Raw genomic sequence first — 16,437 nt, 5'->3', positions numbered from 1 at the left:
CCAGTTTTACCTTTTGTCCACGTTCACATTTCAGCCACCCCTCTGATCTTTCTACACATCATCCAACAGTGGCATTACTCAGTGAGGTAAGAGATGGACTCAGACACAGTGGTGGTATTTAAAGACAGAACGCCTCCTTTTAGCTACCAGAGGCCCCAACGGATACTGAGAGCACCATAAGCCTCTGGGATGGAGGACTTAACTTTAATTCTACACAATCATACATATATACAGTTTTATACGCTTTAATTTCATACAAAAAAAACAAGTCATTTACAGGTGGGGGGGGTGGGGACTATGACCTATTGGAACTCAAAATAAATACGTCAACAGGAGTTGTATGTGGCTCATTGGCTACCACCAGGAGCTGTGTGCTTAACCTCTATGGAGAGACCCCAGGTCTGACCATATCACACATGGAAAAAGGCAGTTTGTTTTCTTTTGTGTATATGAGAATATTTCCATGACTAATGCTGAACTACTAAGAAGTCTCTGAGCAAAACATTAACATGGATGTGTCACCCACTCCATCCACACCTCTACACACACTCACTCACACCCAGAAAGCATTGCATAACATAAACAGATATATCTATCAATAAGACAGGCTACAGAGGCCTGTGTGTGTGTGTGTGGAGTGTCCATCACCATTATCATCTCATCGGCAAATAATAACAGGCCTTATGACCAGAGAAAGAGGGCAAGGGGCTCCATATAGGGGATAATCATTTTATATACGTAAAAAAAAAAAAAAGAAACATGAAAAATTATATGCAATGCAAGTGCTCACCAAAAAAAATGTAAACAAAAACTGGACACTTGCTGGGGATACCTGAAATTTCCAAGGAAATGTGATACTCAATTTTACTTTTCTGATGTTGGCATAAGAGAATATCTTGTATGTTTATAATTACATGGGTGAGGACTTGCACTGCATATACAGCTCTATCTCCTTTTTTACCCTTTCCTTAAAATTCAGAAACAGAAGACATTTCTTCTCCAAAACTGAGTTTTTTTATGACCTACTGTAGTAGTGCTTATCTCCTTAGAAAGGTGAAATATTTTCTTTACATGCTGATGAAATTATTAGACGGATGGACGGAGGGAGGGGGCGAAGGTGGTTCAGAGGTCAAAAGGAAGACAAAAGCTGCATAGAGGGCTACTTTGGGTACAAACAATCTTCCATTTAAGATTTTTGACCTCTACTGAGGCTGTGACCACCACAAAAGATTCATTTTGACTCCTTTTCAGTCTTTTGTGGGTTATTTTGGTCTCTGCTGCAAAAAAACATGCCTCCTGTGGCTGCAGAGGTGGACATCAGAGGGACGGGATGAAGGAGCGAGAAGTGAAGTTGTCCATGCTTTAATGACAAATGACAGAAAACATCTGAAGCCCCTACTCATTCGACAGTTCACCAGTTCCACATATAAAAGACTTGATCTCCTCTGTCATTCAGTCTTTCGAGGCTCGTGGGTCACCGGCTGATGTCTCGGTTGCCCTCCCAGTTCTTACTGCCTGCTGCCTCACCAATACCACCATTCTCGAAGAAAGGGTGTTTAAGGGAGTCAGCCAGCACCAGTCTCTTAGAGGGTTCATATTCCAACATGCTTTCAATGAGGTCAAACAACTGGTGGTGCTCCTCCGCCTCTGACAGCAAATACCGCTGATGGAAGGACAAAAAGGAAAACAAAAAAGAAATTCGATAAAAAAAACAAAAACAAAAGAGAGATGAGGGGGAATACTGAGTGACTGTCAAGAGTACAAAACAAAGACACTTTTGTTCTTTCAGTACAATGTGCTGTTTTCACTTCAGCCCAGCTAATTATCATATTTATTCCTTTTCCACTACGCATCCATTCCACTTACCCGCAGGGGTTTGCAGTTTTCTCTGACGTATTTCCCCGCTGAAGAGCTCTCGTCCCAGTCCAGACGGCCACGATAGAAATATTTCTGCTTCCTGCGAGTGTATAGACGTCAGTGTGAGCGGTGTTCAACTGTGTAAATGCTCATTTCAATACAAAAGGTGTATGACATCATTTTGTACGTTCTCTCACCTTGTCTTACGAATCATCCTAGAGGGCACTGGTCCCAGGATTCTCTCCATCATAGCCAAATGCTCCCTGTTGTCATGAGTCTGAAAGAGATACGTGTTAGATAAGCATGATTCAACAGCAAAGAGGAAAAGACAGAAAGAGTAAGAGCTCACAAATTACACCACAGGTTCCAAGTTAATAGCTGGATTCATTAACTGCTGCTACACATGCCATGTGCATGTGTATTTGGCCAAGCACACTTCTTTCATTGTTTGGTGAGATTTGAGACCACATTTTAGAAGCATCTGGGAATGGAAAGTTAGTCCTTATTTAGTTTGTATATAACTTTCTTCAACTAATATTACTCTGATGTCGTCTAGGATTATGGAGAGCTGTGCTAACATGTTAGGAATTCCAAAAAACAGGTGTACAGTTTGGAGGGGTGGGGGTGGGATTCTGTGATGTTTTATAAATATTGGCTCAGATCATGTGATTGATCAGTTAACCTGTTATCCTCCTCATCTTAAATTCTGAAAGAAACCATGGTATTGGTGGCAACCTGCAGTTGTACCTGAAACAAGGTGAAGCCTAGGTAGTATTCGAACAGGATACAGCCAATGCTCCACACATCGCAGGGATGACTCCAGCCCAGCTCTGAAGGGCAAAAACACATAATGAATACAAAAAAATTCAAAGAAAAATGTGTCATATATATGGAGGTACAGGCTAGGGTTAATGCTTGCTGCTTATTTCTTGCAGAACAAGGAACCTTAAACTTCAGAGAAATCAGGGTGGGGATGCTGAACTGTGCTTGTTTCAACTAGTAGGACGAAGCCTGTTTCTACAGGAACAACCACTACGAACTATGAACATCTGAGTTGTGCCAACTGAAGCAGCTGCTCATCTCCAAACTGATTTCCTTGTTGAATATCTGGTTCTTCTTTTGATTGGACCTGTGATTTGTGGAAATAATCATACATGCCGCTCTGAGAAGTAGTATTATAAATGAATTCATGGCCAACAGCTTATAGTCATTCTCACCTAGTATGACCTCAGGGGCACGGTAATGCCGTGTGGACACAATGGTGCTGTGGTGCTCGTGGTCAAAAGTGGCGCTGCCAAAATCCACTACGCGTACTGCTGTGCTCTTAACCGTCCGCTCTTCTCGTTTCTGCAAGAAAAAGAAGAACGTGTTTCTCAAGTGTTTCTCACAACTACTGCGCTTAAACTGACTTTCTCACATAGTCTTACAAACTGTTGTTGATGTAGTTGTTCAGTGCCTCTCACCTTCTCCACATTGTAGGACATTGTGAAGTCTGAGTTGACAAACAGGATGTTCTCAGGCTTTAGGTCTGTGTGTGTCAGTTTATTGTCATGAAGAACTATGGAGAAAAAAACATTGCTTATTTAGTCTTACACATCTGACAGTGAATTCACTTAAAGCTATTTAAGTCTATTTAAGCTATCTAATAATCAGTGTGCTGATTGTACTTAATTCCAGATTAGATGAAACTATTCAACATATGATGATGTTGACAGTAATAAAAACTGAAAAAAACAGTTTATTTGAAAATATTCCAATAAATAAGACCAACATTTGGAGTAGTAAAAATAACAGAATCCCTAAAGATACTGACATTTGAGACAGTAAACTGAACAATTTATAAAACCTGACCAGAATTAATACAGCATCATTTCCTCCTGAGATACTTATTAAGTTAATGGTCAGTCTACTTTGGAGCTATAATGCCCTCATGTGGTCACAGGCTGTCTACCACAAACAACAACTGCTTTTTACTCCACATGCACGCAACTGATGAAACGAGGTCAGTGAATGAGGGCGTGTTTGTTGGAAACTACACATTTTCAGGGCATTAAGTCAAAAAGCTTCATTACAGGAACATAAAAGTTCAGATTAGGCGAGTCAGAGTGTATTCACTGAACATGCTCTGTTGGTTATTGTAACTACTTAGAAATATGTTGATATTTCTATTTGTTGGGTTAAATGCATTCTTAACTTTTCTCATCATGCAAGTTTACTAAACAAGTGTACTAAAATGAAATAGAGGACATTAAAAAAAAAAAAAAACGACTTACATTTCACAGCGAGACAGATTTGGTAGGCCATGTGTCTGACCTGGCCAATTGAGTAGGGCAGGTAGTTGTTTTCCTTTAAAAAGTCGAAGGTGCTGAGAGCTAGGAGCTCAAAGGAGATACACATGTGACCGTGGTAGTCAAACCAGTCATACATCTGTACACACAGGCTGCAGGGTAAACAGAATACAAGAGGTTTGTCAGTGATATAGTGGATCATTTAGGCCAACAACAGTTAACAGATACTACATTTTGAAAGAGCCCGATCTAGCACAATATTTCTTGGTAACTCTGGAAAGCTTCTCAGCACAGGGTGAGGCTTTTATCAAACCTACTGACATGAGAAAAACTATATTGGTCTGTGACTTATTGTCAGTGCTGGTAAATTTTGGTTTATCACCCAGTTTTAATAAGGGAAATGGCATTGGTTCAAGCGGTGTTACTTATGAGTGAAGTTCATTTGATTATATCGGAAATTACTCAGTCAAAACTCACAATTTGTTATCAGGGTCCTTCTCATTAATCTTCTCTAGAACATTGATCTCCAGACGAGCTGCTTCCTTGTACTTCTCAACATTTTTGATGATTTTCAGAGCAACATGGGCTCCTCCCCTGTAAACATAAGAGGTAATGAAATGCAGAACATAAGTGTGTAAATCTTGCTTCAAGAAGATGCAGTTCACAGAAATGGGCCTGACACTGAATTTCAGACACCCAAGTGACATGATTTTTTTTTTTTTTTACTTTACAGTAAAATTAACAGTTAATAGTTTGATAAACATGTTCAACTAATCAACATGTTTGCCTAACAGTAAAGGACAGTGGTAAACTATAGTAAATGTGGATGTTACATATTACTATCGCCATGTCATGCAAACACAACACAAAAACATTTGTTTCCCAAAAAAAATCAAGCACAATGAGCAGTTATTCCCTACTGGAGGTCTTGGAAATAGGACCCCTGACAGCTGTTGTTTTCTTAGTTTTAATTGACAGACCCACCTGCGATGGTCAATGCACTGCATCACCCTCCCAAAGGTGCCTTCTCCCAAAGTGCTGACAATCTCATCTGCAACACAACACAGACAGAAAAGGAAGAGAAAGGGAGAGCAGGAAAAGAAAGAACAAGAGCATTAGACATGTGGACTTATGCAGGAATACATAATGCAAAAGTGTAGACAGGCGTATCCATGCTAGCGCCCATCCCCTTTTCAAATGGCTGCCTATTCAATCTGGCAGGCTTGAAACACTTTGAGGTAAACTATGATAATCAGATGCATTGCTCTATGATAAGGGGGCAAATGTAAAGCACTCCCTTCCTTTGATGACCAATTTGCAGCCATCGAAAATGAGGACCCATGCTTTCAAGATGTGACTGTCTTTGTCCAAAAGTACACAGTGTGTTTGTGTGCGTGTGTTTGTGTGTAAAACTGGAAAAATAATTAGTATTTCAACTAAACAATGCATAATCCTGAAAATAAATAAAAGTGTTAGTCGAATAGTACTGTCTATATGTGCGCTGGTTGTACTGTAATAAGGCTAAATTGGGGATGTGCATGTTAGATGTCTACAAAAAAAAAAAAAAAAAAAAAAAAAAAATAGACAAAATGCCTCAAACCCTCCTTGTGGAAAATTGCTAGCTTAAGTTACAGTTGAAACTGTAACTGGGTTTAATCTAAAACACAACAGAGACAAACAGCTGCAAATGGGATTCTATGTTTAGGAAAAGTCAAGTAACCTGTGAAACACAGAAAATGCTCCACAGCTTAAAATCCTAGAACAAAAAGGAGAAAGTATCTAAAGTCCCTCCTAAAATCTTCAACATTCTTGCAATCCACCCTGCTATTTCAGCTAGAGCGAAGAGCATTCTAGCAAGGCATCATCATCATCATCAGGCACTCCCATGTCATGTAAATGCTCTATGCTTTAATACTCATATGGAGAAGGGTTACGATAGAGTAGTGGCAGTGAGTACATCTCTCTTGCAGGACGTCCCCACTCCGACAGATCAGGTGCCCTTCCTCGTCGTCCCTCACACTCAGTGCCCGCGTCCGGCTGTTGCTCCGCTGTTTTCACACCCAAACCGCCATCAGCAGGTCAGGACACGACCAAAGGGAACAGGGGGTTTTCAGGGGCAGCCGCAGCCATGGCGTCAGGCGGCACAGGTAGACGAGGAGGGAAGAGGAGGGTGGTGTTGGTTGTAGTTGATGTAGTTGTGGTTGTAGGTGGGTTTGGTGGTCATGGGGCGATTCACGCATGACACCACGTGAAGGAAATATATAACGATAGGGATATAGTGCAAGGGAACAAGTCAAAGATCACATGTTGTCCTCTGCTCCTCTCCCCCCTCTACCTTTAAACCACAGCTGCTTACAAACAAAGAAGCAACTGGCATATCCATTCATCAACGCAAAAACCAATTAAAACAGTAAAATAACTAATTCAAAACTTATCAGGCTGTCTTTTCAGATTAAACAAGATGGAAAATAAAACGAGAGGACCATATGTAATCAAGCAGGAAACATATAAATATAACCCCAACATTTATACTACTTCAAAATCAACCCCTCGCTCAATTAAATTTATACGCGTTTAAGGTGTGGTCTAGTTTAGCCCACACAAAAACTGCATTTTAATAAATCTAAGACACTAAATTTTTAACAAAAACCTACATTCAATTTAAATCTGAATTTAACATAATGTTTGGTAGAACATTTTCACTTTTTTCAGCCTATCTGCACTAAAGTTCATAAGTGGCCAAGCAACTGCTACCAAAGGCCTTTAACTTCTAAATACATCTTTATGAAAGGTAGGGCCACAGATACAGAATTAAGTGTAACTTAAATTACAGTTAAGAAGTTAAGAAAGCTATGGTGAGTGTGTATCTGAAGAGCAGCAAGAATTAGCGGTTGATCATTAATAAACTAATGAAAAAGTATTTGCACAAAAATGAAAATGCTCTGCCAAAAAGAAAGGCCAATTCCAGCAAAATCCACTTAAACAAAAAATAATAACAAAAAAATAAAATCCCTCTGACAGAACAAAAACAAATCATAAAGATTGTACTACTTACCAATTCCAGGGGCTGCGGAGAATAAATGGTTAGGGAAAGACAGAGACAGGAGGAGCTAAGTAAAAGAGACAGAGGTGGAAAGAGAGAGGTTGAGGAGAGTTAAGACACAATCTCAGGTCTGGCTGTACTCACCGAGGAGGATGGGCTATAGGACCTGGTTCTACGCCGCCTTCGTTTGTGCTTACGCCTGCTGCCTTTCCGTCTATACGACTCATCCCGTTCGCGTTCCCTCTCGCGGCCGCGTCGGTAGTCATACATATTTGGGGAGAAGTCGCGTGGATAGTAACTTTCAGCTGCTCCATGTGGCTCCCTTTCTCTGTCGCGGTCTCGTTCGCAGTATCTTCGGTCAAAAGGTCGGTGCTCCGTTGAGCGATTGTCGTAACTACGACTGAAACAGAGGACAGTCATACATTAAAACTTACAGTCTGGCAACCAACCAAACCTTAAAAAAAAGATTTGGTGATATAAAATACTTTTTCAGCATGACAAATGAAACAAATCTCACTATACACACAAACATACCTCCTTGAGCGTACGTAACTTGCTTCCTGTCTGTGTCCCCGTCCCCTTCTGTCTCTGTCTCGTTCTCTGTCACTGCTGGATGAGTAAGTAGGCGATCTTCTGTGTCGGTGTCTTCGCCCTCTGTCTCTGTCTCTGTCTCTGTAACGGTCCTGGTAGCTGCTTCGACTGTCTCTGTCCGAAGACGAGTACCGTCTAGTGTGAGGCATCTATGGGATTGTTAGAAGGATACACAAAGCATTATCCAGAGTTCAAAAAGCGTGGCACATGGCTAAAACTCCCTCTAATAACTACATGGAACAAGTGCAGTCAAATAAAGGAATCCCCTTATGTCACAGCAACTCCTGTTCACATTTTCCTCTTGCCAAATATTCACATCAGTAGCTGCCAGTGAGTTGTAGGAGTAGGAGAAGCAATTTCAGGAGAGAAATTTAATCATAAACAAATGGAAGCAGCCACAAACAGTGATGTTTTGTCACCATTCAACTGTATGTGAAAATGTAAATGTTAGATCAAATTACCCCATAAGATCATATCAGGTAGGCTGAGAAGTTTGTTAGTAAACACACAGCATTTGGCAAAGAACATGGTTGTGTAGGGGGCCTAACCTAGATTTGAATACCACAGAAACGCACAGTGCAACTTTAATGTGCATCAAGAGGAAGCATGCAGTCTCTAAATCTGTGCAAAAATAGTTGCAGCTAGACAGACAACTGTTGAAGTGTGCCTTCAAATCTGTGAAATAACAGAATAGTGATCAAATGTGGGCAAGCATTTTAATAACCCTATGCTACGATCCTAGTAAACTAACAACAACCCACCTCTGGCTCCTGTAAATATAGTGGTGTTACATACAACTGTTAACAATAAACAAACTGACTTGGGATTATCGAGCAATTGTATCATCATGACATTATCAGGAAAGCTTTAACTACACTAGATTCAAATCATAACAAAAAAAACAGATTCATGTTATACATCTACAAACGTCGTTCGGGTTTTTTTTTCATACCTTGAAAAACGATGCAATACTAGCGTTTGTTATGCTGCCGTTAACACTGTCGATTTCACTACATTAAGTGCGATATCTAGATATTTTTCCGTTTTCAAGCGCCAACCTATGAACAGCCAAGATAGGTTTAAACTAAAAAAAAAACACACACAAAAAAACTGACCAACAAGCGATGAACTCGCAGTTAGCATGCTCTTCTAGCAACATTAGCGAATGTAAATAATTTGACCGCCATCTTAGCTTAGCTACGTTCGCCAACTAAACGGCTACCTACGCTAGCTAACCGTGCTAACCGTTTGGTTTTAATGTGGCTTCGTGAACGGCACGAAACCGTTCATATGTAATAATTACCGTTTTAGCAGCGAGGCCTGTGCGTTTATCCCACAAGAAATCCGTGGTGGCGATCCAGTTTTCTCCTTTATCTTCTTGCTAGCCCGTCGTTCAGAGCTCTATTGCTAACAGACGGCCAGCTTTTTTTCCCTATCTGCTCAGTACAGCTAGTTCTGGTTCAGACTAGAGGTGCTAACGCCTCCCTGCGCCCGAAGTCTAATTCAGTCCTGTGTGTACACAAACAACCTCAGATTGACTGGTTAGCTCGCTGCCCTCAAGTTATTACAGTTATCGATATATTTTAAAGCCGAAATGTAATTTTCCCTGACGAGTTAATATAAAAAAGGTGATTCTGATGGAGAAATATTATTTAGGCGTAAGTGTGGTATTGACATTTGTATTTAAGAAGGAGCTCTGACTTTTTATCTCATAATTTTGTGAGTCAAACGTTTGGCTTGACTAAAGGATTTTGACTTATCACGTAGTATTGTCAAAACTTTTTTACTTAGTATTTCAAATTTCTGGGTTATGTCACAGATTTCACTTAATATCCATTCATTTCCACACCAACCAGTAGAGCTGAAATGATTTCTCGATCAATCTATTGGCTGATTGACCAAATTAATTCTATAATTTCTTCACAATTTTCATAATTAATTAATAATTGAAATAATTTTAAAACAAAAACGCTAAAAAATTACTGGAACCAAATTCAAAGGTGCTAGTTTACCTATTTCCTATGAAAGCAAGAAGACAAAATGTGGGGACAAAATGAATCAATTTGAGAGTGCATGCATAATGATGGGCATACTATTTTATATCAATGAAAAAAATAACTGGCAACCTCATAATGAAAATAATTGTAAATGTTTGCAGGATTACAATTGTCCTATCATAGATTGATGCCACCTTGCCTAAGGTTTTGTGTGTTATAATTACCTAACAGAAAAAATGTAAGCAATTCAATAAAAAACAACTTTAAAACAAAGGAGATCAATATAAACTAAAACAACTAAGGTCTTAAAAGTAGATTTTGAGACAGGGTCCCTCTACAGATGGGGCCACAAGATGGAAGACCTGTCATAGTTGACATTGTACTGATTTGGTGGAAGTTTCTTACAAATTTGCAATTAACCAGATTATGTGGACAGAAATGGAGCAGCTAACCTGGTGCTTTTGGGGACCCCTGCACAGTTCTGCTCTTTGATGTCTTAATTTTGACTTAGTTGTAAAAATTGGGACTTAACATAATTTTGACATATAAGAATTCTGACTTTGTATGATTTTCATGTACTATGACTTATATTTGATCTTTCATTTATTCATGTTCTTGTTTTGGTGAACACAGACTTCCATGGTTTGTGCTTCTTATGTTTACGAACATTTAAAATAGTTGCTGCTTTCTTCACAAGTACATTTGTGAGTACACAAGTTGAAACACGCTTGTAGAAAATTAGATGATTTATTTTTATTTAAGAACAGATGAACTATTATACAAATAATCTCAGTGTTTGACAGTTGACAAGTTGACAGTTTTCAGCCACTCCAGCCAGGCATCAGCAGAACGTTAGTCCCGTCCATGGTCCGAATCAAGCCCAAACGAACATCGCTGGGCTGTGAGGCGATTTGTAGCACAGTGGTCACGATCAAGACTTTGACCTGTCTGAAGTTCACAAGACAGAGAAATACAGAGGAGACAAATAAGATTCTGGGAATTACTCAAATAACTGCATATTTAGTTTTAGAGTAAGAATTTAATTTACAGTTGCCCGAGGTAGATTTAATCATATGCGCCCTCATATTAATCATGTGCTCCAAGCGTATGGAGCCTCGGTGGATCCACTTCTTGTGTTGATCTTCCTGTGCATGACAACACATCAACTATGTAAGTGACACAATCTGAACAGCAGAAAAACATCAAGAATCCAGTTGAGATGTTAAAGAGTGACGTCTAAAAGCACTGACCTGAAAAACAACCTGTATCAAGCTGCCGTCGACCACCTTCACCTCGCACTTCTTCTGGACTCCGTCACATTCTGCACTGATGAGCTGTCCAACCTTGTACTGGGTCTGGGGTAGGTAAGGCCAGCTCTTCAAATACTTCTTCATGAAATTCTTGTGGGTTTCATATGGAATGTCGTCCAAAGGGTCCGTCACTGTCACAGAAAAACGAAACAGTCTGTCACTCTCCATCCTGAAATCTTGATTAAAATGTATGCATTCGTGTCATAATTTTCACTGTTCGCTGACAGGAAGTTTACTGAAGGAGTTTGAAAATACAGGAATTAGTATAAACTCTTTAGTTCATGGGTGACCAGGTGTGGGGACTGTATGTAAGATGCATAAAATATAGTATAACTTAAGTATGGAAACTAAACTGAAGACATTTCTCCGGGTGCAAATAAAAGGTTAATCTTTGGTCGCTTTTTAATTCCTTTTATCAGTAATCTTGCCTGGTTTCAGATCTCTAAGCGCTTTGCTCACATTTCAGACTTTTTCAAATGATTCTGGTGTTGTGACTGTTGATGGCTGTGTCCCCGGTTGGAAAAACAACCGCATGAATAGGGGCTTTGTAGGAGAATTAAGAACAGAAATGTCATCTTCCTGTCACAGCGCCAGAAAATAAAAATGGCAACAATCATGGACAAGATTGACACAGCTGTGCAGACTGTTGCAAGACTGACAGCAGACTGAATAATAAGGTGAAAATGAAACCCTTCTATCATTTGTTATCAATTACTACTTATTGTAAATTGTTTATAGCCCTACATTTGAGATATTTCTGTTAGACATTTGTGTGTGAAGTGGACTTCTAATGCACAAGTGCAGGCCAAGACCCATCATACAAAAAACAGAAACAATAAATCTTAAAATGATAAGGACTGTCCAAGGTCAATTAGAAATTTTTGTCTGGATGAGAAGTTTTGAAGGTGCTCAGAATCATGTGCAGTTCCATTGCAACTATGTAAACAACATCTGCTGATAAGGGCCATGTGATACAGTCAAAAGCTCCAAAACCAGGGAGCAAGTGGACCTTGAGATGAGATCATTTTGACAATAACACAGTTTAAATGTCATTTACCGGATCAACTTTAGAACTGGAGAGAAGATCAGTATTAAAAGTGCTTTCATATCATGCAGAAACACAACCAGTCAATTTTGTTTTTATACAGGAAACAGTAAATTAGAATTTATATTTATATATCATGATTAAAAGCAAAGGCAAGTCAAAGAGAAAGCCAGTTATGTTATTTGACAGCCGCTGCCTTCACTTCTAGAGTTTACCTGAGTTAAACCACATGTCAGCCTGGGGTCAACTCAAAACCATCAATCTCTCAGTTCTTGTATGAAAAGACCTAAACTTACATGGTTTGCACACCATGTGAAGAAAAGATAAGCCGGCATAGACCGGTGTGTGATCATCAGTAAAGACCAGGAACCTGGAAAATGGAAAAAAAAAAATTGTTTTCATCAAACCATACTTTGGCTAAAGCAAAAAATTAAATAGAGAAGTGACGTCTTGAAAAACAGCCTCATCTGAAAAATTGAATCACTGTAGGAGGGAAAAAACCAAACAAACACACACCTCATACGGTTTTTCCTGTTGGGGAGCTCTGCCAAGACACCGGGGCAGAAGCGGGTCCGGTCTGCTTTACACTTGACCACCACACGGGCACCAACAAACAGATGTTCCACCTCCGGCATAGAGTCAAAGGCGATGTGGTGACCAGACACAAGGCTCTTCCCCTTCTCTTCAAAACTAATCTTGTATTTCAACCTGCCATCTTCTGTAAAGAAAAAAAAACAAAACACTTCTGATATGCAAAGCATGTCTCACTACCATACCAATATGCCAATCTTGCTCCAACATTCAACATTCATTCATTCTTTTTTAAGAATGTCATATCTCTGTATCAGGAATTTGTGGTAGATACATCTGTGAACTGAAGTATATTTCTGCCTAAATCATGCTAAACTTTTCATGAATGAGCCAAACTTTGAATATGCACCGAGCGTAGGACTGGTTGGTAAAACTTGTGTTAAACTGCTCCAGTATTTGGTGGAGTTTTTATTTACTTGATATGATCTTACTGATGTTTTAACATGTCTGTGGTACTTCATTGTATCACAAAGTTTGGAAGCTTTGTGAAGAGTTTGAGTTTTGGTATTAACTATTTCTAATCCATTCTGCAGATGCGCATTTGTTACATAAATACTCCTGACCACTTTGACAAAACCTGCTTCTTTTTTTTTTTTTTATTTCCCCCTTACCCTTTGTTAGTATTTCCACGATTTTCCCACGTTGCCATCTCATGGCCCTCCTCCTGGCGAGGACCTTCATGTTCACACTAAGCTCTCCTCGTGGCACACTCGGAGGGGTCTTGGTGGCTGTGACTATGCACACAGGGGTTACTCCTGACAGTGTGGAAGGAACACAACACCACGTTAGCTGATCAACTCAATGTAAATCTATATCTTAGCCTACGCATAAAGACTTCTTTTAAAATGTTCAGAGAAGTTTCTGTGACAGCTTTTAAAACAAGCTGTCACAGAAAAAAAAACAGTTTTCTTGTTGATAGGCAGCCAACCAGCCAGGGCTCTAATCTCTGATACAAAGTTGACTGCTTATGTGTTTAAAAACATCTCAAAAACAGAAGAAAAAAAAAAATCAACATTTGACGTGCTTTTTCATGCTTTTTTTCTGACAGGAGCAATATGAAAGTAATGACAATTCTAAGGGGTCCTGTTTTTGTATGATGTGTTTTTATGGACATTACCGTTGGTGTTAACTGGCGGCGTTGATGTCTTCGTTTTTGTTTCCTCAGTGTTGGTATTTCTATTTGGTCGGGGTGCTGGCGTTTTCACTGCACTGCTCTTAGCATTGCTACTTGTGCTGGCTTTGGGCGTTGCGTGACTCGACATTCGATCTATTTTTCTCCTCTTATTTGACCCAGACTCAAAACTTGAGGGAGAGAAATCAGAGCCACGTGAGTCATCTTCTGGTTCCCACTGTATATCTGAATCCAAATTGTCTGAGGATGTTGGTGGATGTAGAGCACTGATCTTAGATGCAGGCAGTCTGGTCAAGACCACCACGGCTTCCCTCATCGGAGTATGAGAGCTTTTTCTGCCATTGTCTCTATTCAGATTCTTCATGTCCTGCAGCTTTGGTAACTGAGGAGTACAATCATTCGTAGCTGGAGAATGGCAGACTTCAGTCTCAGAGCGAACGGACTCACATGGGGGTGGAGGTGTATGTCCTACAAAAGCAAAAGTTTAACAGACTAAAATAAGCCAGTTGGCCTGTTTGAAACTGGCTGAGCAATTATCAAAGGACACAAACATACCAAGAGCAAATGCTCTAAGATGATATGCATCTTACCACAGTCACTGATATCAGAATCAGCATCATCAGAATCGGTGTCTTTGTACTCCCATCCTAGCAACGAGTATTGTTCCTTCACAATCGCTTCACATGCTGCCACAGACCTGCAAGACATCAACAGACAGCTGTTGTGAAATATGCACATTAGTGGTTGTTCACAGGGGGTGACCAACCAGAACAAAATGGTTGAATATGGTCGATTTTAGAAGAGGCAGAAAGAAGAGCATAGAGAAGATATAACACTCACTCGCAGAGCTTCAGGAGCTGGACAGCCTGTTTTTCCCTTCTTTCCAGCAGTGACTGCAGCAGATGGCATTTCTTTATCACATCTGGGGAGATCAGGTGATTCTTCTTTACCTTCTCTCTGATCCACTTTTGGAGCTCCTCTTTGCTCATCTCAATCTCATCCCCCTCCATAATCACAGGGTTTCAAATCACATGCCAGAGGTAAGGTGTGCAACAGTGGTGTAGCTGAGAGGGCGGCACAAAAGGGCATTTTGTTATTTATGATACAGAGGAAAAAATACAAACTGCCAACAGATGAGAAAAAAAAAATTTGGATTGAAAAATTTCAAAGATGCAATGGCTCCTGACAGGAAGGGCTCCAATCACATCTGCAGTCTCGGTAGACATAGTGGTTTGACCACCTGTTGGACTAGGTCATGTGCCATAATGCCCAAGTATTGGCATCTACAAGAGCAGCTGATATTTATACCGAAGTTTAAAGGCAACAGCTATTGTCACCACAAGTGAGATGGACTTCTATCCATTCATGTACCACTTTGACATTAACTGCAGCTATCTGCTGTGTTTACTGCATGTGTCCTGCGCAGTGAAGACCTACTGAATGTGGCGAGATGTAAAGTTCACCCCATGTGATTCTCTATGGGACTTAAGTGAATCTCAGATGCAGCAGTGGCTCAGTGAGTTCAGATACATTTCTGCAGAAGAGAAGATCACTATGGAAGCTAGACTGAGAAACCACACAGGATATATTATTACATCATTTGGTGATTTTTGAAGTGCAGCACGAAGTATGTAAAAACCCATGCTGCAAACAGGCATTAAAACTAGCCTTCAAGTGCAAATGCACTGTTCCTTTTTATATAATGAACTTTGAAAAAATAAAAAAAATAAAGAGCAATTGAAGCATGTGCAAGTGTTTGGTAGTAAGTCTGTGCCTGGTGCCCTCCTCTTCGTCAGGAGGGTGGGAATATACATGGGGTCTGCGTGGCAGCCACAAAAACTGCACAGATTGAAAGAATGGCAGCAAATCTGGATGAACCTCCACTGTCTAACAACTTCCCCCAGATGTGAAGGAGACGGCTCTGAGCTGCTCTTTATCGGAGGTGGACACAGGATATCCGAGATACATTTGACAGACTCACCGGTTACTCCTCATCCATGACCCGTCTCTTCTGAAAGAAAGTTTGGTTTTTTTAAAGCAGACGTCTTACTTCAGTGCGACCATCCGAGGAGCGTTTTTTCTGGCGGCTTCTTCGCCTCAAGCTGCTGCGCCAAAACCGGGAGGGACTCACCGCTGCCCCCTGCCTGCCACGGTCCTGCCGGTTACTATATAATATTCAATTCAATTTTATTTGTATGGCGCCAAATCATATTATACATGATCTTAAGGCACCTTCACCGAGACCTTACTTTCTTATAGAGAAAAGCCCAACAGTTCCCACAAAGAAGAAAACTCCCTTTTAACAGGAAGAAACCTCCAACAGAACCGGGCTCAGGGTGGGCAGCTGCCTCGACCGGTTGGGTTTAAGAGGAGAAAGGAGGGGGAGAGGGAGGGAGAGCAGGAACAGCTGTATAGGTAATGGTGTTATCAATAATAATGACAGATAGCAGTGGTTAATAGTCATGATGAGTAGTGGTAAATCTGGATCCTGCTGCTCCAGAGGCAGAGAGACCTGCAGAATGAGGACACTGTGTGTTCAAGTGTTTCGTGGTACATGCTAGTGTGTTGTTTCCAGCAGTATAT

General features: G+C 40.4%; 2 protein-coding genes across 5 annotated transcripts; both read right to left on the bottom strand.

The window, feature by feature from the left end:
• Window positions 1-112: 112 nt before the first annotated feature.
• Window positions 113-9,449, bottom strand: clk2a (CDC-like kinase 2a). 3 transcript variants are annotated; one of them, XM_071499627.1, is made up of 13 exons: window positions 9,083-9,449; window positions 7,723-7,928; window positions 7,333-7,588; window positions 6,103-6,193; window positions 5,130-5,196; window positions 4,623-4,739; window positions 4,131-4,297; window positions 3,321-3,415; window positions 3,075-3,204; window positions 2,605-2,687; window positions 2,055-2,134; window positions 1,867-1,957; window positions 113-1,663 (listed from the first exon to the last, which is right to left on the bottom strand). In XM_071499627.1, the coding sequence occupies exons 2-13, from the start codon at window positions 7,926-7,928 to the stop codon at window positions 1,475-1,477; spliced, it is 1,572 nt and encodes a 523-aa protein (XP_071355728.1). In that variant the 5' UTR covers window positions 9,083-9,449; the 3' UTR covers window positions 113-1,474. The 3 variants fall into 3 exon arrangements, with proteins under 3 accessions (XP_071355728.1, XP_071355730.1, XP_071355731.1); XM_071499629.1 differs by lacking the exon at window positions 9,083-9,449 and adding an exon at window positions 8,328-8,471; XM_071499630.1 differs by lacking the exons at window positions 6,103-6,193; window positions 7,723-7,928; window positions 9,083-9,449 and having other exon boundaries at window positions 7,333-7,473.
• A 1,055-nt stretch (window positions 9,450-10,504) lies between these two features.
• Window positions 10,505-16,025, bottom strand: LOC139633742 (histone-lysine N-methyltransferase SETDB1-B-like). 2 transcript variants are annotated; one of them, XM_071499632.1, is made up of 10 exons: window positions 15,905-16,025; window positions 14,695-14,918; window positions 14,445-14,551; window positions 13,840-14,322; window positions 13,334-13,477; window positions 12,648-12,849; window positions 12,428-12,501; window positions 11,027-11,217; window positions 10,825-10,921; window positions 10,505-10,724 (listed from the first exon to the last, which is right to left on the bottom strand). In XM_071499632.1, the coding sequence occupies exons 2-10, from the start codon at window positions 14,862-14,864 to the stop codon at window positions 10,708-10,710; spliced, it is 1,485 nt and encodes a 494-aa protein (XP_071355733.1). In that variant the 5' UTR covers window positions 14,865-14,918; window positions 15,905-16,025; the 3' UTR covers window positions 10,505-10,707. The 2 variants fall into 2 exon arrangements, with proteins under 2 accessions (XP_071355733.1, XP_071355732.1); XM_071499631.1 differs by having other exon boundaries at window positions 15,836-15,994.
• Between the last annotated feature and the right edge of the window lie 412 nt (window positions 16,026-16,437).

Source organism: Trachinotus anak, unplaced genomic scaffold (genome assembly GCF_046630095.1).
Source record: "Trachinotus anak isolate AG129_WGS33_773 ecotype Australia unplaced genomic scaffold, CSIRO_AGI_Tana_v1 ptg000016l, whole genome shotgun sequence".
NCBI classification, from domain to species: Eukaryota; Metazoa; Chordata; class Actinopteri; order Carangiformes; family Carangidae; genus Trachinotus; species Trachinotus anak.
This window is presented reverse-complemented; position numbering and strand designations above follow the sequence as displayed.

Bases quoted from the DNA above. Each gene is read 5' to 3' on its own strand.
- LOC139633742 (XM_071499632.1), bottom strand. From the start codon at position 14,864: ATGGAGGGGGATGAGATTGAGATGAGCAAAGAGGAGCTCCAAAAGTGG. The intron at 13,478-13,839 runs GTAATGTCCATA...CCACACTGTCAG, and splicing joins GCCGCCAGTTAACACCAACG to GAGTAACCCCTGTGTGCATA. The intron at 10,922-11,026 runs GTCAGTGCTTTT...TGTCATGCACAG, and splicing joins TGATACAGGTTGTTTTTCAG to GAAGATCAACACAAGAAGTG.
- clk2a (XM_071499627.1), bottom strand. From the start codon at position 7,928: ATGCCTCACACTAGACGGTACTCGTCTTCGGACAGAGACAGTCGAAGC. The intron at 2,688-3,074 runs GTGAGAATGACT...TTTGCCCTTCAG, and splicing joins TGCCCCTGAGGTCATACTAG to AGCTGGGCTGGAGTCATCCC. The intron at 2,135-2,604 runs GTACAACTGCAG...TATCTCTTTCAG, and splicing joins TAGGCTTCACCTTGTTTCAG to ACTCATGACAACAGGGAGCA.